Source organism: Stegodyphus dumicola, chromosome 9 (genome assembly GCF_044657685.1).
Source record: "Stegodyphus dumicola isolate Sdum_Otavi_A_Nest chromosome 9, ASM4465768v1".
Taxonomy (NCBI): Eukaryota; Metazoa; Arthropoda; class Arachnida; order Araneae; family Eresidae; genus Stegodyphus; species Stegodyphus dumicola.
Window position 1 is genome coordinate 113903045 of NC_140776.1, and position 16912 is coordinate 113919956.

A 16912-nucleotide genomic window follows, 5' to 3' on the forward strand; every position below is an offset into this window, starting at 1 on the left:
TATATATATTTTTTAATAATGAAAGACTTTATTGCCAGAATGATTAAATTTTTCTCTGACACAAGAAGAGCGTCAGTTGTGTCTAAAGTTTTTTCAGTTGTACAAGACAATCCACAACATATCTAGGATTACAGATATTCAGTGTGATGAGCAGCTTTCACAAGAATAGCTGTCAAATGTAAACAGATGTATTTCTTGCCACCCATTAAGTTTTTGAAGTGAACAACATTAAAACTGTGCAGTGCTCTAGTTGGTACAGTATAAAGTCTTTAATCCGGACCTCAAAGCTACAAACTTTCTGTGCATGTGTAAATGCATAATGTGTTTAAGCATGCGCATAATACCCTTACGCATGCACGCATGTGTTTACGCATGAGCATAATACCTTTACGCATGCACCTTTAATGTATAACGGATGGTATAAGCTAGGCTAAAATTATTTATTTCAGTTAATGTTGCAGATTGCATTGTTCCTTAATCTTCTAATTGGATCCGACTTATTATTTTTTACAGACTGTTAGAGCAATTTTATAAAACGTAAGCTTGAACTTTTGATTACGTCAAAAAGAGTTTCCAATTCTGGAGCTCCCAAAAGATTTACAAAGCGAAAGCATGTTTCAATGTCCATTAAACAAAAAGTGGACTTGCTACAAAAAATGGATAAAGGCATGAAGAAAGTGACAGAGAGGTGATTTGTTTTTCTAACCATTCCAAAATCTGTTTATCAATTTCACGCTGCTCTGTGTGTATGGGGAAGGGGGGGAACGTCGTGGCGCATAATGAACTGGAAGTTTATCTGTCAGCACTATCCTCATGTTCATGGCAGATGTTTTTATTTTATTTGGCTTATAATTCTTTACTAAATGTAGTATATCATCTCGATGTACTCCATCTTTGATATGATCTAAATCAAATTCCTTGTCATTATAAATATCACGAACACACATCAAATAGTTTTCTGGTTGCAATTTTCTAATTTTGACTATGTGTAATGTATGCTTTACGCATGTGCACATTGAAAGAAATGTTTAATAAAGTAAACAAATAAATATTAAGCTTTTTTTTTATTTTTGATACCCTTTAAATCATAACTGCTCTTTATTTCATAAATTACAGTTTTATATTTTTAATTGTATAATTTCTGCAAGCCATCTTACCAGATTTAAATTAACGATCTATAATCCGGAAAAAACCCTTATCCAGAATCTCCAAAGTCCCAACGAGTCCGGATTAAAGACTTTATACTGTATTCTAATTCTGGACCTTTCGATTGCTAGCTCAACATAATTCAAATTCCACCACATAGGCACACAATAAAGAGGGAGAAAATGCTTTACAACATGATGGTGAACTTCATTCAGTATCACCTTTGTTCATCAGCCAACCTCTATACACATGCAAGGATAACTTCATATTCAAAAATCCTAATGTGTAGGGTTTGAATGCCTTGGTGACCATTTGTGCAAAAAACAGTAACTGAGAGTTTACAGCAGGTGCTTGACAGAACTTATTCCAAAAGTGATCTATTATGTACTATGCAGTGCTTAAGAAAGGAGAACCTTTCAAGAAAGGCGTATTGCTGTTTCAAAATACTGCGAAATGCTTGACTGTGATTAAAAATAGCTTGAGATGTATCACAGTACACTTCCTAAACAAATATGGGCCAGTAATGAAAGATGCGGTGAACTCGCATTATGTAGTCATCTCCGACTACTGCAAAGGGGTTTCTAGAATAATACACTCTTTTGCAAAAAAAATCGAAGCACCAAGAAGGACATTTGTGATTCTGACGAAATTTGGTATGCAAAAACATCTTGATTGAACATGCAAATGATCAAAGTTTCAAGGCAAATGAGCAGGAATTGCCATCATAGCACGCATTTCTAGAGTGCAATTCCCAAAGTATAAAACCAGTAATAGAGGCGGAAATTTTATCTTTTTTCGTTGCTACCATTGTAATTCCGTAAAGAAGCAACTAAAGATGCCATTACGACTATATCGAAGACCTTACAGACAACTAAACAACTTCGAACGCAGTCGCATTGTAAAGTTGCGTGAAGCTGGACGGTCATAAAGAGCAATAGACCACTACCTGCAGTGTACAGAAACTGCTCTGCAAAGATATGGGCTGCAATGGTTGCTACTAGGAAATTGCCAACGAAACAAAGGCTCTGGATGGCCAAGGAGCACAAACGCGAGGCACGATAGGATGATTGTTTGCCAGGCCTGAACTGCCCCAATGGTATCATTGTCGGACTATTCAACACACTACAGCCATGTCTATATCTCCCATGGTACCGTCCACCATCTCACGGCACTCGTCTTAGGCGGGGTTACACTCACAGAGGTCTTTAAGACATTTGCCTTTGACCCCACAACATTGGCGGTGTCATCTGGAGTCATCTTATAGCTGCCATCAGACTGGCATCCTATAGTGTTCAGCGAATAATCCCGCTTCACTCCTGAAGCAGCAGATAAGCACTGTGTTCGTGTCTGGAAAAAATGGGGCCAGCGATCCCAATCAGCCTTTGTTTTACAAAGAAAGACAGCCATAACCCCTGGTGTGATGGTGTGGAGGGCTATTTCTTATGACAGCAGGTCATCTTTAGTCATCCTCTATATATCTTTAACAGCTCAACAATATGTTGATACCAATCTGGCGGCCAGTTGCATTACTCTTCATGGAACGTCATCCTTGGGCCATTTTCCAACAAAATAATATCAGGCCACATACTGCTCACATATCTCTGGACTGTCTCCGTGTGGTTGAAAGTCTTCCCTGTCCAGCAAGCTCACCAGACTTTTCACCAACCAAACATGTCTGGGACATGGAAGGCCACCAGATTAGAATGTGTAGTTCTGGTAGAATGTGTCGCAGGATGACATTAGGAACCTCTACCACTCCTTGCCTCGACGAATTCAAGCATGCATTGCCGCCAGGGGCGGTTTGACCAACTACTAATCTGAACACTCAATGAGTGATTGTGAGCCGTGAACAGGTACAATGACCTCGATTTTTTAATCATTTTATTCATTTGTGTATGAGCTATATACATACAGTCAAAAGTCGTTAATCCGGACTCGTCGGGACTTCGTCGGGCGATTCCGGATTATCGATTTTTCCGATTTATAGATCATCAGTTTAAATCTGGTAAGATGGCATGCAGAAATTATAAAATTAAAAATATGAAACCGTAATTTATGAAATAAAGAACAATTATGATCTAAATGGTATCAAAATTTACAAAAAAAAAAAAAAAAAAGCTGAATATTTATTTGTTTACTTTATTAAACATTTCTTTCAATGTAAGTTGTTTAAGTTGCTTCGTTTTTTATGTGATAATACATTCTCTTTAATTCTATAAACAGACATAATTTCTTGTTCAGTTACAAAGTTCCGCTGTTCAAGTCCTATAATTGCTGTGTCTACCGACTAATTTGTCAATTGAAATTTTTTCGTTTTCAATAACATCTGTCACTCTCTTCGCTATCGGAAGCGAATTATAATGACGAGGAATTTGATTTAAATCATATCAGAGTACATCGAGATGAAATACTACATTTAGTAAGGAATTATAAGCCAAATAAAATAAAAACATCTGCCCTGAAGATAAGGATAGTGCTGACAGATCAACTTCCAATTCATTGCGCGCAGCAGCGTTAAAAATAAACAAAGTTTAGATAAACAAACATTAAAGTTTAGATAAACAAAGGATATGCCTTTATTCATTTTTTGTAGCAATTCCACTTTTTGTTTAATGAACTTTGAAATATACTTTTGCTTTGTAGATCCTTTACATATTAATAAATATATATAAGAAATTCTATTTGACATAATCGAAAGTTCAAGCTTACTTTTATAAAATTGCTCTAACGGTCTGCAAAAAATAATAAGCCGGATCCAATTAGAAGATTAAGGAACAACGCAATCTGCAACATTAACTGAAATAGATAATTAGATAACTTTAGCTTAGCTTATACCGTCCGTTATACATTAAACGCCCACTCGTAAACGTATTTTGCGCACGCGCACAAGCATATTCGCAGCCGTAAAGGTCTTACGCGCATGCACAGAAAGTTTGTAGCTTTGAGGTCCGGATTATAGATCATTCCGGATTATGGGTGTCCGAATTAACGACTTTTGACTGTATTCAGTTTCATCAAAAACAACCATTTCCTTCATGGTGCTTCGATTTTTTTGCAAAGAAGTGTATGTACATTTTCTCTCACTCCATATGCAGGAGTTGTGTACATTTAAACTTTCTTTAAATGAATAGTTCATGTTGTTAGCCCACAGCCCATTTGAGAGCGAGTCAGCTTCGTTTTCCATCTATTGAAAAGCCCAATCTTCAAATTCATGACGGCTTTCGCAGTTGTTTCGGTTCTTGCACATACAGAATTCTGCTAGGATATATCTTGAGAAGGATCCTGAGTGGTAATCACACAGTCCTCTATGAAATGCCAATTCTCAGGTGATAGCTACAGCATTGCCTGTTAGTGAAAATGTAACTAGTCCAGCGGTAAAGTTTATAATAATTAAAAAATAAATCTTTTATTGTATTTCTGGGAAAACCACAGCCTATATCTTAATTAAATTATTTATTATTTTATTATTTAATCTTTAATTATTATTAATGAATTAATGAATCTTTTTATTAATTATTTAATCTTATTCAAATTATTGAATCTTTTTTCGTTGTTATTTTTGATCATATGATAATATATTGAACACTTATAAAATAAAAATGAAATTAACATATTAAATACAAAGGGCAAAAGACATTTAAAAAATTACAGGTAGGAAGAATTCTAATTTTCTTGAATTTGAGTTCAAAATCTTAACAGATTTTCAAATATCTCAAATGCTTCACATAAAAACAATATAATAAGAAGACAGAAACAAAACTGGCCTTAACATTGAAAGTTTTAATTAAAGCAAAATTTAAAATCTGCATTCAATGAGAAAAATTAAGAAAACCGATTTTAAAAATGCATCCACATTTACTAAGACATTATATAAATTTGAAATGTAGGAAGAATATAATTAAAAGTCTTACATCCAGGTCAAACTACCAATGTTTAGTGGTTTTTAGCTGTGTTAAAAAGATGCGATGAAATATCAGTAATTTAAAGAACACTTTTTTGATAACACTGATGAGCCGATTGATATTTACGTTGTAAACAAGAACATGAGTAAAAGAAGAAAATTCATGCAATTATCTTATTGGAACAATGAAACGTGAAAATGAGAAAAGCTGTTAAGGGCCAAAATACTGGAAAGGCAGCTTGGATTTATCAGATAATGGAAAAATACACCTTATATCTGTCGCCTTTAGGGAAGCATTCACAGAAAATTTGTAATGAAGATTGACCTTGTACATGAAGAAAACCATGAAAATGCCCATGCTGCCAAGTCAAAATCATATTCCTTCCATTTCATACAGACAATTTCATCATTCTTATTTCTTTCATATTAATACCAAGAAGAATATAATCTTTTCACAACTGTAGATTTTTCACTTAAAATCAAAAAATATATTTAACTCTTTTTAATATGCTTTTTGCCCAAGATAGAAGGAAGGAAAAATTATTTATTATTATTAAAAAAATTATTCATGCTATGAAATTACTATTACAAACAGAGTTTGATAAAACTGCTGTCTACCCAAGTTAAACTGATTTCGCAATGCTTCTGCCTATTGATAAACTGGATTGATGAGCCAGTAAGTGGTTTATAATAGATAACAATATTTTTTAATATTGTCTTATTTAAAAATAGAATTAGAGCAAATCCCAGTTTTTTCTAACAATACACTGCTACCATTTTTACTGTGTTAGAAATATAAAATGAAATGAAATAATTATATCATTACTTACAACAGATGGAGGAATCACTCGTTGATATTTTCCTCTATTTAAGAATTCCCGATATGCAGCCTTTGCTATTTCTCTCAGTTCTCTATTCATACACTGGTTACAAGTTATACATTTCTATTGATGTCAAAGATGTAAAATCAGCAGCATAAAGTAGCAATTTTAATGAAATAAAAATACATCTAAAATTTAAAATTTCAAAATAAAAAATATGTTAAATAACATTTATGTTTAAATAATAGCAGTACTCTATCAACACCACAAACCAGCAAAATTGCTGTTTTGAGAAAATCCACATTTGTGACTTTGCGCAGTGAGATTTGTAACTTTTGTAAGAAGGTAGATCAAGAAGAAATTTGCCTAAATTAAATTTATAGATAAAAATACATAAAGTTTTTTTTTTTTTTTCCCCTGTAAGCATTTAAGAATTTTTCATAATGTACAGTGAGCTTTCGAGTTTCTCTGAAATCAGCTGATCTAGTCATTAAGCCATTTCTTATTTCATTATCACTAAAAAATCATGTTTCTTCATCTACAAAACAAATAAAAGTCCAAAGAGACTATATCTAGACTGTATAGTATGTCAGAAATTTCAAATGCCAACCATGCAACGCATCTCATAATGCAAGTGAATTGGGGCCCTCCATTATCATGCAGCTACTACACTCCACTTGCAAGAAGGGAATGTTATTAATCTTAAATAGTTTCCTTAAAATGCATTTATGTCCCCTGATTAGCAGCTGCATTCACAGCCATCTTATGCACCATGCAATTAAGTTTGTTCACTGAAAATTCCGGAAAACTGTTGCCATTACTATCCCTGTACTTGTCATAAACTTTTTATATATTAGTAACTTGGGATGTCTCCCTTGCATGCTTTCAGTTTTTGACTAGTGATCAAAATGGTACACCATAGCTGCCAACCTTGAAATCTTAAAAATCAGGAGATTTTTCTTTTTTAGAGAAAACACTGAGAAGCAGGCGGGTATTTATGCTGAGCAGTGACACCATTTCAAAATACCTCCAAACTACAATACATGATTCAGGTTATTGAACTATTTGTAATATAATTCTGATGTATAATGTATTAGCATTTAGTTAGATATTCTAAATTTTATGTTTTTCTGCTACTTAAATTTATAAAAATTTCTTACAGTTTTATGCTGAGAAAATTCCCAATAGTGAAAATTTATTTTTCAAAGTATTTTTAAATATGATGAAAATAAAATTAATAATTAATGCAGATAGTATTTGTGTATATAAACTTAATAATATATATATATATTGACGCAAAATTAAATACAAATTGATTAAACACTGATTGAATCTCCATATGAAAATCTACAAATATCTACGTTAAGGTAACTCAGATCACTCGGATTAATTCAGATCAAATGAAATTTAATATAAAAAATTAATTATATCAATAAAAATGTACAATTGAGATGAAATAAACTTTAAAAAGAAAAATAATTCTGAAAATCACCAGAGATGGGGAAATGCAATTTGCCTAATTTAAGTTTTATTAGCTAGGAAACATCTGCTTTACTGAAAACTAAAAATTAAAAAACAGGAGATTTTGTGATTTACTGGGAGACTGAGGCTATGATGAAAAACTAGGTGTCTCCCATGGCAGCTATGGTACAGTCATGCCTTTTCTTCATCTTGTGAATCTGTGAACCATATGTTGGTTAGGATCTAGCTAATGGGTGCATAAATTGTAGTGCGTTCCAGTTCTTCATTTCTGGGCAGTAAATAAGTGAAACTTACCTTTTTTTTTAGTTATAGAGCTATTGCAGGCAACAATTTTGTATATTTCAAGTATGAATCAGAATTTGCTCATAAAAGAGCAAGCAGCAAAGACTTTTACCCCAAAATTTTCTTAACTTCTTCTGAAGGCCATAAATAAATTATATTTGCTTGATTATGATTCTAAGATGACAATCTCAGTTTTTTTTTCCAATATATATATATATATACATTAACTTAAGTTTCTGAACACATTTCATGTCTGAGTATTTAAAAGACAAATATTTTTTAACATGGCCTGACTGCTTAGAGGGTTTAAAAAAGGGAAAAAAACTGAAAACTGTGCTTAGAGGAAAGAAAAATAAGTAAAAAGAAATATAGATTTTACAGTGCCAGGAACCCATGAATACATATGTAAGATAAATATGAAAGCAAACTTCTGATTTTAAATGGTGACAGCACTTCTTATTCTTCATTTTAATTTGGTATTTCCCCTTTCAGTCCTAAAAATACAAACTATTTGTACTATATCAATTTAAACTGCATCATACATCTTACATAATGCTGCAATGCAGATACATTTAGCCAGGGCTGATTTTAGCAGAGGGCAAGATGGTGCACAGCACACGGGTGGCCAAATTTAAGGGTGGCAAAATGATTCTACTGTATATCATACTACACAAAGGAGGGGAAATTTTTCTATTGATTATATCAAAGGAAAAATTTCTTATAATGTTATTCAGATTTATTTGTGAATCATATTATTAATCTAATGTGATAACTTTATTCTTAATTCTCAATATTTTTTCCTAATTTTTTAAAACTTTATTCAACATAAAATAAATTAATGACATTGCTTTGCTTTAAAATAAATATAAATACTCATTTAATTAACTGAAGTTCTTGATATTAAGATTTCTTTATTCAGTAAGTAATCATCACTGTTTCATAAGTCAGTCACTTGTTAGTCTTGCAAGATTTGCAACAAATGACAACTTACTGAGAAACATAAATCCTCCTGACATCATAAATTAAGGATATTTAAGAGTGAAACAATTAATTTATTACCTCAAATAAAAACTCTTCAACAGACATCAAATTCAAGACTACATTAATGCGGGTTTAATATTCTGAGTTTGACAGTCCAATTTATATTTTCCAGGTTACAAAAATAATACACAATTCATATTACTTTTTTTAAAAAATCAAATATAAAATTTTTTACATATATTCTTTTTTATTTGAAATGCCTATTTACTCATTCAGAACCTAGATAGATTAAAGTGGAACAGGATCTAAAACTGCCCATTAAACACAGTTTTACACATTAAGTATTGGGTAATGAGTCAATAACTGTGACACATCTCTTCCAGAACACCCTACCTATGAAGTTAGAAGCTAAGTCAACAGACTAAGTTTGAAAGTCTACCATGCATAACACATGGCTTAAAAGAAAACATGAACATTAACTTTCAGAATGCTAAAATTATTGAAAACTTTAATTTCATGCTACTATTTTTGTCCATATATATTGCTAAAATTTGGATTAAATGTATAAAAAATAAAAAAGCATATGAAGCCACCAAAACTATTCCAGATTCCAATAACAAAAACAGCTAACATATAGATGAGAAAACATGAATGAATCACAAGTTCCTTTACAGACCAATGACAAGTTCTAATTCTAAATTTCCTCCAACTTCAGTCCAAAACTGATTAAGAAGGTTGGTTCAAAAGTCCGACCGATGTAACAGTGACTTTTTTAATGACTTTAGGGATTTTTTTTAAAATTATTTTCCCTTTGAAAAGACTCAGATTATAAACAATAAGCTATTCTAAAAAAAATACCATTTTTTTTACACTGCTGTATGATTCAGCTATCTCCTGCAAACCAGATTTTTTATTTAACGTTACTTTACTAGGTCTGTAACTTACATTAAAAGTTTGATGAAAAGGCTTCATTTTTAAACACCTTGTTATAATTTTTCCAATTTCTTTCTTAAATTTATTTAAAATATTGCATATCTAACAGAAAATATTAGAAATACTTATTTTTCCATTTAATTCCATTGCAATACATAAAAGAATTTGACACATTATAGCACTTATTAAGGCATAATATGTACATTGAGTGGCCATTTTATCATGACCACCTGGCAATTTTAAGTTATTTGGTGATGGTGCTATTCTGTTGCTGCTAGCAGACTAGGCTAATATTAAAAACGAAAGCTTGGTTCCTGAGACAGTAGTATAGGTAATTTTTTCTAGATAGACTTTAAATGTGGGATGACTGGAGAAGCTTAAAGCAAGTATCAGCAAAATCACCATGTATGTGAAATGCTGAATACCAGATGTAGTTAAAGTATTTAAAGACTGGACTGTAAGGCAAAAAAACTGAATCTCAGTGTGTAACTTGTGCTTGTTATTGATTGGCGAATGATCAAGTGGAACGAATGGAAAAGACAACAGAGTGGTAAGAGTGCAGCAAACTGCAATAGATCTTAATCAAGGATCATCTCAAAGGATATCTGAATGCATTATTTGTTGTACAATACATTACACAGGATTTGAAAGCCTAAGGCCAGTTCAGACACTGCTGCTGTCTGCAGCAAACAAGATAAAAATGTCTTATATTCACTCAGAAGCATAAGGATTGATTAGTGGATAATTAGCAACAAATTATGTGGCCCGATGAATCAATCTTTTCAGTTACACCATGCAGATGGGTGAGTGAGAATTTGGTGGAAACAGGATGAAAGTATGGACATTAAGAAGCATTGCTACAGCCTTCAAGCTGGTTGAAGCAATATGATACTTTGGGGAATATTTTCTTGGCATGCTTTGGGCTCTTTAATTTATGTTGGTGAAAGTCTGATCAAGACATCATATTTAAACATAATTACTGATCAAGTACATCCTGTTATTGTGATGCTTTATCTCAAAGACAATGGCTACTTTTAATGAGATAATCTGTCTTGCCTAGTTATGGTATTACACAGTTATACAGTATTGGCTTGAGAAACGTGAAGGTGAGTTTGCTTATGTAGTTCCTAAAACTCAGAGATGTCAATCCCATTTAGCAGTTGAGAGATGAGGTTGAAAAAGCCATCAGACATCTATATCCACAAAACTGAATCTCATATAATTAGAAAGTGCTTTCATGAAGCATGCTTTTATTTATTTATTTTATTCTACAAATGCCAAACATTAGCACTTAAGGCATTAGTTCACGACCTCTCCAGTACTTTTAAAAATGTCCTCATACCGAGACAGTGCAATACAATTATTTAAATGTTAAAAAATCATAGGTTGATTGGAGTCACACAAAATACAGTTTGGAAATCCACCACTCCAATTCTGCAGAGGTGGTCTCACAAACAGTCATGCCCGGTCAGACATCTAGAGCTAGCTACCACTGTCTTTCATGGAAAACTAGGAATGAAAGTTGTCTCTTCGCTCAGAGTCCTCCAACTCTTATACATAGCACGTTGAATCATATCTTGCTTAAGAATTTTTTTAAGAGTCAGGTTAACGAACAATTTAGTCACATGAAATGAAAGCAGTCGATTAATGCACTGCATTATGAAAGTTCCTTTCTTAGCCAAAGTATCAGCTTTTTCATTTCCCATAATTCCACATTGGGCTGGAATCTATTGAAAAGAAATTCTGTGTGACATTGCCTTAAGCAAAGGCTTACAGTCTAAGATTCCTTAGAAACTATTTTGATTATTCAGAAGAGCTTGAAGCGCACTTTTGGAATCTGACAATATGACACTGCCTTTACAAAACAGTGGGAACGAATCGACAACTGTTGAATAACCACAGCAAAAGCTTCAATTTCACCATCAAATGCAGTAGTAAGAGGTCCCATTGGTAAGTAGAAACTGAAAAGCTTGCTGTGGATACCTGCTCCAGCATCACATGTTCTCTCTAACATAGAGTCATCAGTGTAGGCATGCAACCACTCATTTTGAGGATAGCAAATCCCAATAGTTCCCATTGCAATAGATCTTAATTGTGAATCCCTCATTTCGTTTTTAACAACTCTTTGAATAAGATCAAGATTTATATTCAAATTCAAAAAGTCCAAGGGACAATGGGGAAGAGGTAAAATTAGATGATCTCAGCTCAACTCCAAAGCATCAGATTCTCTCTGAGCAGTCTATATAAAACAAATTTGAGTTTTAAGATTCCTAGAAATTTCCTTATTATAGTCCTCCAAAAAGGGTTGTTGGGCAAACGCACCAGCTTCTGGTATAATAGGATCGCTTTTCTCTTAATACAATCATGAACAGGTTCCATACCCGTTAAAAGCTGCATTGCAAGGATAAGAGTAGATCTCATTGCCCCAGTAATTATGCATAACACTTGGTTCTGGAAGACTTCGAGGATCTAGACTACATTCTCCAGAGCCATGATGAGGATTTCACTACAATAACCAATAATTGGTTGAATGTATAATTTGTAAGTAGTCATCAATGTCTCTCTGTCACAGCCTCACTTTGAGTCAGCCAAACGTGTTTTTAAGACAGAAAGTCTTCTTACAGCTTTATTTTTCAAATTTTCTGCATGTTTCCTCCAATTTAAGCACGAATTGAGGATGCAACACAAATATTTTGTTGAATCGTTATGTTGAACATCTACACCCTTATATGTCAACTTCGAGGTAAACGTCTGACTGTTCAGAGTGAAGAACTGGCACGTGCTCTTATCCTGATTTACTCTCACACCATTTTTTTAACACCAATATTCCAGCTCTTTCAGAGCACCATTATGAGTCTCATTTAAACCATCCTGCTTCTTTTTAGAAGCACTAATCCAGATAACCGGATCGTCAGCAAAAATGGCAGAATCCACCCAGAGTGCTAGAGTCTTCAGTAATTCATTAATAAAAATATTAAAAACAATTGGGTGGATGACTGTTCCCTGTGGGAGGCCAGTTTCAGTCTGTTTAAATCTTAAAACGTCATAGCCATATCTAACAGCAGAAAAATGGTGTGATAAGAAATTCTTAATTCATAAAATCATCCTGCAAATTTATTCCCAAGTTCTGTAATTTCTAAATAATATGCAGTCTTCATACTTTATCATAAGCTGATTCAAAGTCTATGAATGTTGCCAGGACAAATTGTCTTCTTAAATAATTTTCAGTCGCGACCCCTTTTTAGGTTTTCTTCGTGACTCCAGGACCCCATAATATTCCCAAAAATTTTGTGGGACCCCATAAGCATTGCACAAATCCGACACACGCATGAGTAAAACTGTCAATTTTGTCCATGTACTGTAATGTACTATTGCAGCATCATGTGCAAAGCAAGTACAATGAATGTTTATATTATAAAAAGAAGTGTCAAAACATTTTTGTTTTTTCTTTGTCTGTATTGTCTTATCTTTATCTATAGTCAGATACATTGTGTAAAAATATTTGCTAATTTTAAAATTATTATAATATAATAAGTTAAAAAAATATAAAAACTGCTAAAATTTTGGCAAACCCCCTGCTGCAGGTCCCGCGATCCCCATGGAGATCGCAACCCATAGTTTAAGAAATTCTGGTCTAAAGAATCCCTAATGGCTTGAATAACATAAGACACCTGCTGGACAGTGAAATGATACTGTCTGAATCCAACTTGTTTAGGAGACAAGAGACTATTATTTTCCAGAAACAGGTTAGTCTAGTGACTTTTTCCATAATCTTTGACAAAACACTAGCCAATGCAATAGGTCAACAGCTCTTACTATTATCTGCAGGTTTATCCTTTTTCAAAACAGGGATAATATAGGCCTTTTTTCCATATGGTGGGATACATAAGAGTTCCAACTATGATTAAAAATAGACAGAAGCAACATTTCAGCATTATGTCATAGATGTTTAGTAAACTCTGGATGTATATTATCTGGGGCTGGACTTTTTCCTATCTTTAGGAAATAAATATCTTCTTCTAATTTTAAATTGTCAAAACCTCTATTAAAAATCTCTTGTCCAAATTCCAAAGTCGTATGGGAGTCCTTGATCAATTTCTCCACCAGCTTTTGATCTCTCTTAAATTCACCACTCAAACATTGATTAGAAGCATAAAAATTCATAAAAGCATTAGAAATACCCTTGTCAGATTAAACCTTTCCTTTAAAAATTATTGGTACCCTTGAGGAAAAGGGTTGTCATGTTTCAATTTATTTACAAATTTAAAAACCTTAGCACCGTCTTTACAGTAATTAATATTATTTATAAAAATATTAAAACTCTTGCACTTTGCTAAATTGATTTCTTTACGGAGAACTGCAATACACTTTCTCCAATTTCTGACATCTTCTGAGTTGTTAGAATTTTTAGCCTCAGTACAGGCATGAACTGACTGTTCTCTTAACAAAGTAAGTCGTTCATTCCAAAAAGATTTGTAGTTGTGTGGTTTACCTCTGGGTATCCAACACTTAGCCACTGTTGAAATGGTCTTGCAAAAATACGACGAGGAGGAATCCACTTTTTTTTTTTTTTTTTTTTCTTTTGGTTGGTTTACTAAAACGAACCTCCCATTCATCTCGGTAAGCCTTCCAATTGACCTTCCTACCTGTTCATAAAATAATACTGTTGTTTAGATATTTATCCCTTAATTCGGAATGAAGTAACAATAATGCGATGGCCAGAGCCAGGATCAAAAATTATTTCTCTGTTCGTCTCATCTGCTACGTCTCTTGAAGCCAAAGCTAAATCAGAGTTAGTACTACTTCCATGCTCTCATATTTTACAAATGACCTGCCATCATCTTCATGCAAAGAAAAATCAGCTCATGCACAGAAAAACCAATGCTATATTAAAGGGAAAAGATGGCCCAATGAAACATCCATGGGGTGGTCATAATATAAGGGCCACTCAGTGTATAGGGATATAAAGATATTTCAGCAATAATGTTAAGAATTTTAGTTACATTATTTACTACAGTCAAAAGTTGTTAATTCGGACACTCATAATGTGGAATGATCTATAATCTGGACCTCAAAGCTACAAACTTTCTGCACATGCGTCGCGTTGACGCATGCACGTAAGACCTTTACGGCTGCGAATATGCGTGTGCGCATGCGCATAATACATTTAAGCTTGCGCGTTTAATGTATAATGGATGGTATAAGCTAAGCTAAAATTATATAATTCAGTTAACGTTGCAGATCGCGTTGTTCTTTAATCTTCAAATTGGATCCGGCTTATTATTTTTTGCAGACTGTTAGAGCAATTTTATAAAAGTAAGCTTGAACTTTCGATTATGTCAAATAGAATTTCTGATACATATTTATTAGTATGTAAAGGATCTACAAAGCGAAAGTATATTTCGAAGTCCATTAAACAAAAAGTGGAACTGCTGCAAAAAATGGATAAAGGCATATCCTTCGTTTCTCTAACCATTCCGAAATCTGTTTATCAATTTCACGCTGCTCTGGGGGGGAGGACGCCGCGGCACGCAATGAATTGGAAGTTGATCTGTCAGCACTATCCTTATCTTCAGGGCAGATGTTTTTATTTTATTTGGCTTATAATTCCTTGCTAAATGTAGTATTTCATCTCGATGTACTCCGTCTTTGATATGATTTAAATTAAATTTCTCGTCATAATAATTCGCTTCCGATAGTGAAGAAAGTGACACAGAGGTTATTGAAAACGAAAAGATTTCGATTGACAAATTAGTCGGTATTCTCGACACAGCAATTATAGGACTTAAACAGCAGAACTTTGTAACTAAAGAAGAAATTATGTCTGTTTATAGAATTTAAGAGAAAGTATTATCACATAAAACGAAGCAACTTAAACAACTTACATTGAAAGAAATGTTTAATAAATATTAAGCTTTTTTTTTTTTTGTAAATTTTGATACCCTTTAGATCATAATTGTCCTTTAATATTTATTTGTTTAATATTAAACAAATAAATATTAAGCTTTTTTTTTTTTTTTTTTTTTTTTTTTTGTAAATTTTGATACCCTTTAGATCATAATTGTCCTTTATTTCATAAATTATGGTTTCATATTTTTAATTTTATAATTTCTGCATGCCATCTTACCGGACTTAAACTGATGATCTATAATCCGGGAAAATCGATAATCCAGAATCGCCGAAGTCCCAACGAGTCCGGATTAATGACTTTTGACTGTACTACAGTAAGGGAGACACACATTTCAATCATGTATAACATGTGCGTTAATGAAAAATATAAAACTTACAATATTCTTGCAAGATTTTCGACAAATAGCAGAAGCACACTGTTCAGGATAAACTTGAATGTCTTTTTCAGATACTTCGGCTTCTCCCCTAAGACATAAAATATGATGAATTGTTATAACAAATAAACACTGTGTTACATATTCATATAACATGGCAAGCAAAAGTCATTTGACTGAGGGAAATATGCTAAAAGTTCAAACCATATAACAAATTTTTAAAAAAAATTATTTCTAGAAATTAAATTAGTATTTTAAACAGTAATTTCAATCTCCTTGATTAAAAAAAACTTGCTAAGGAAAATCTTTAATTGCAAAAATACCAAAACCAAAAGTAAATTTTAAGTATTGAAAAAGTAGCTATTGTAATTGATCACAGATTAATCAACTTATCAAGGGGATAAATCAATCTACCAGTTGTGGTGGGTTTGTGCTTAGCAAGAATATGTTGAAAAGGTATGTATGCAATATCTATATCAGTCTTCATTTTTTCAAGTAATGCAGTGGTACTGTTTGAAGAATGACTTATTCCTTTGTCTTGGTGAAGTTTCACACTTTGAAAATCACCGAGATGAAGAACTGGAATCTTTTCAGGAAATATTGGGCGTATAATGTTCTCTTGACAATATATCAAGTTGATTTTAACATTTTTTTCAACTCTTCTTATTTTTAATTTCCCACTGTAAGCCACTCCTGCATTGAGCCACATGACTCGGCAAAAGCTGGTAAATATTATTACGTTATTTTAAGTTATAAATATTAGTTCATTATTTTATTTACTGTTGCTACAGATAGATTTAAAGACTTTGCAATTGATTTCTGTGTTGGCTAATTTTCTCTTGTTACCAACAATTTAAATTTAGAAACAGCATATACCTTTTTGGGGGTATTTATTTGGAGTCTTCTTTCCATGTGCAAGCAATGATTGACAGGTTTTTTTTAAATGTTTTTGGATTATGGAACAGGAATATTTCTCTTCAGAAAGTGCACAAACATGTACCTCAATCCACAGCTTGTTTAGATGTGACATTTTGAAAGGTGAATAAATTTAAAAGTAGCATACAATATTTCTTATTTCAAAT

General features: G+C 32.9%; 1 protein-coding gene across 7 annotated transcripts in view; it reads right to left on the minus strand.

Annotated features, from left to right (window-relative positions):
* The window catches only part of TTLL15 (tubulin tyrosine ligase-like 15), a 102077-nt gene that overhangs the window by 12096 nt on the left and 73069 nt on the right, over positions 1 to 16912 (minus strand). For 5 of the 7 annotated variants that reach the window (XM_085823936.1, XM_035367072.2, XM_085823942.1 and 2 more), the window contains 2 exons: positions 15834 to 15921; positions 5878 to 5991 (listed from right to left, as the gene is read on the minus strand). In XM_085823936.1, coding sequence (XP_085680062.1) covers positions 5878 to 5991; positions 15834 to 15921 — 202 coding nt within the window. The remainder of the gene's footprint in view (positions 1 to 5877; positions 5992 to 15833; positions 15922 to 16912) is intronic. The other 2 variants (XM_085823938.1, XM_085823937.1) reach the window with 1 other exon arrangement.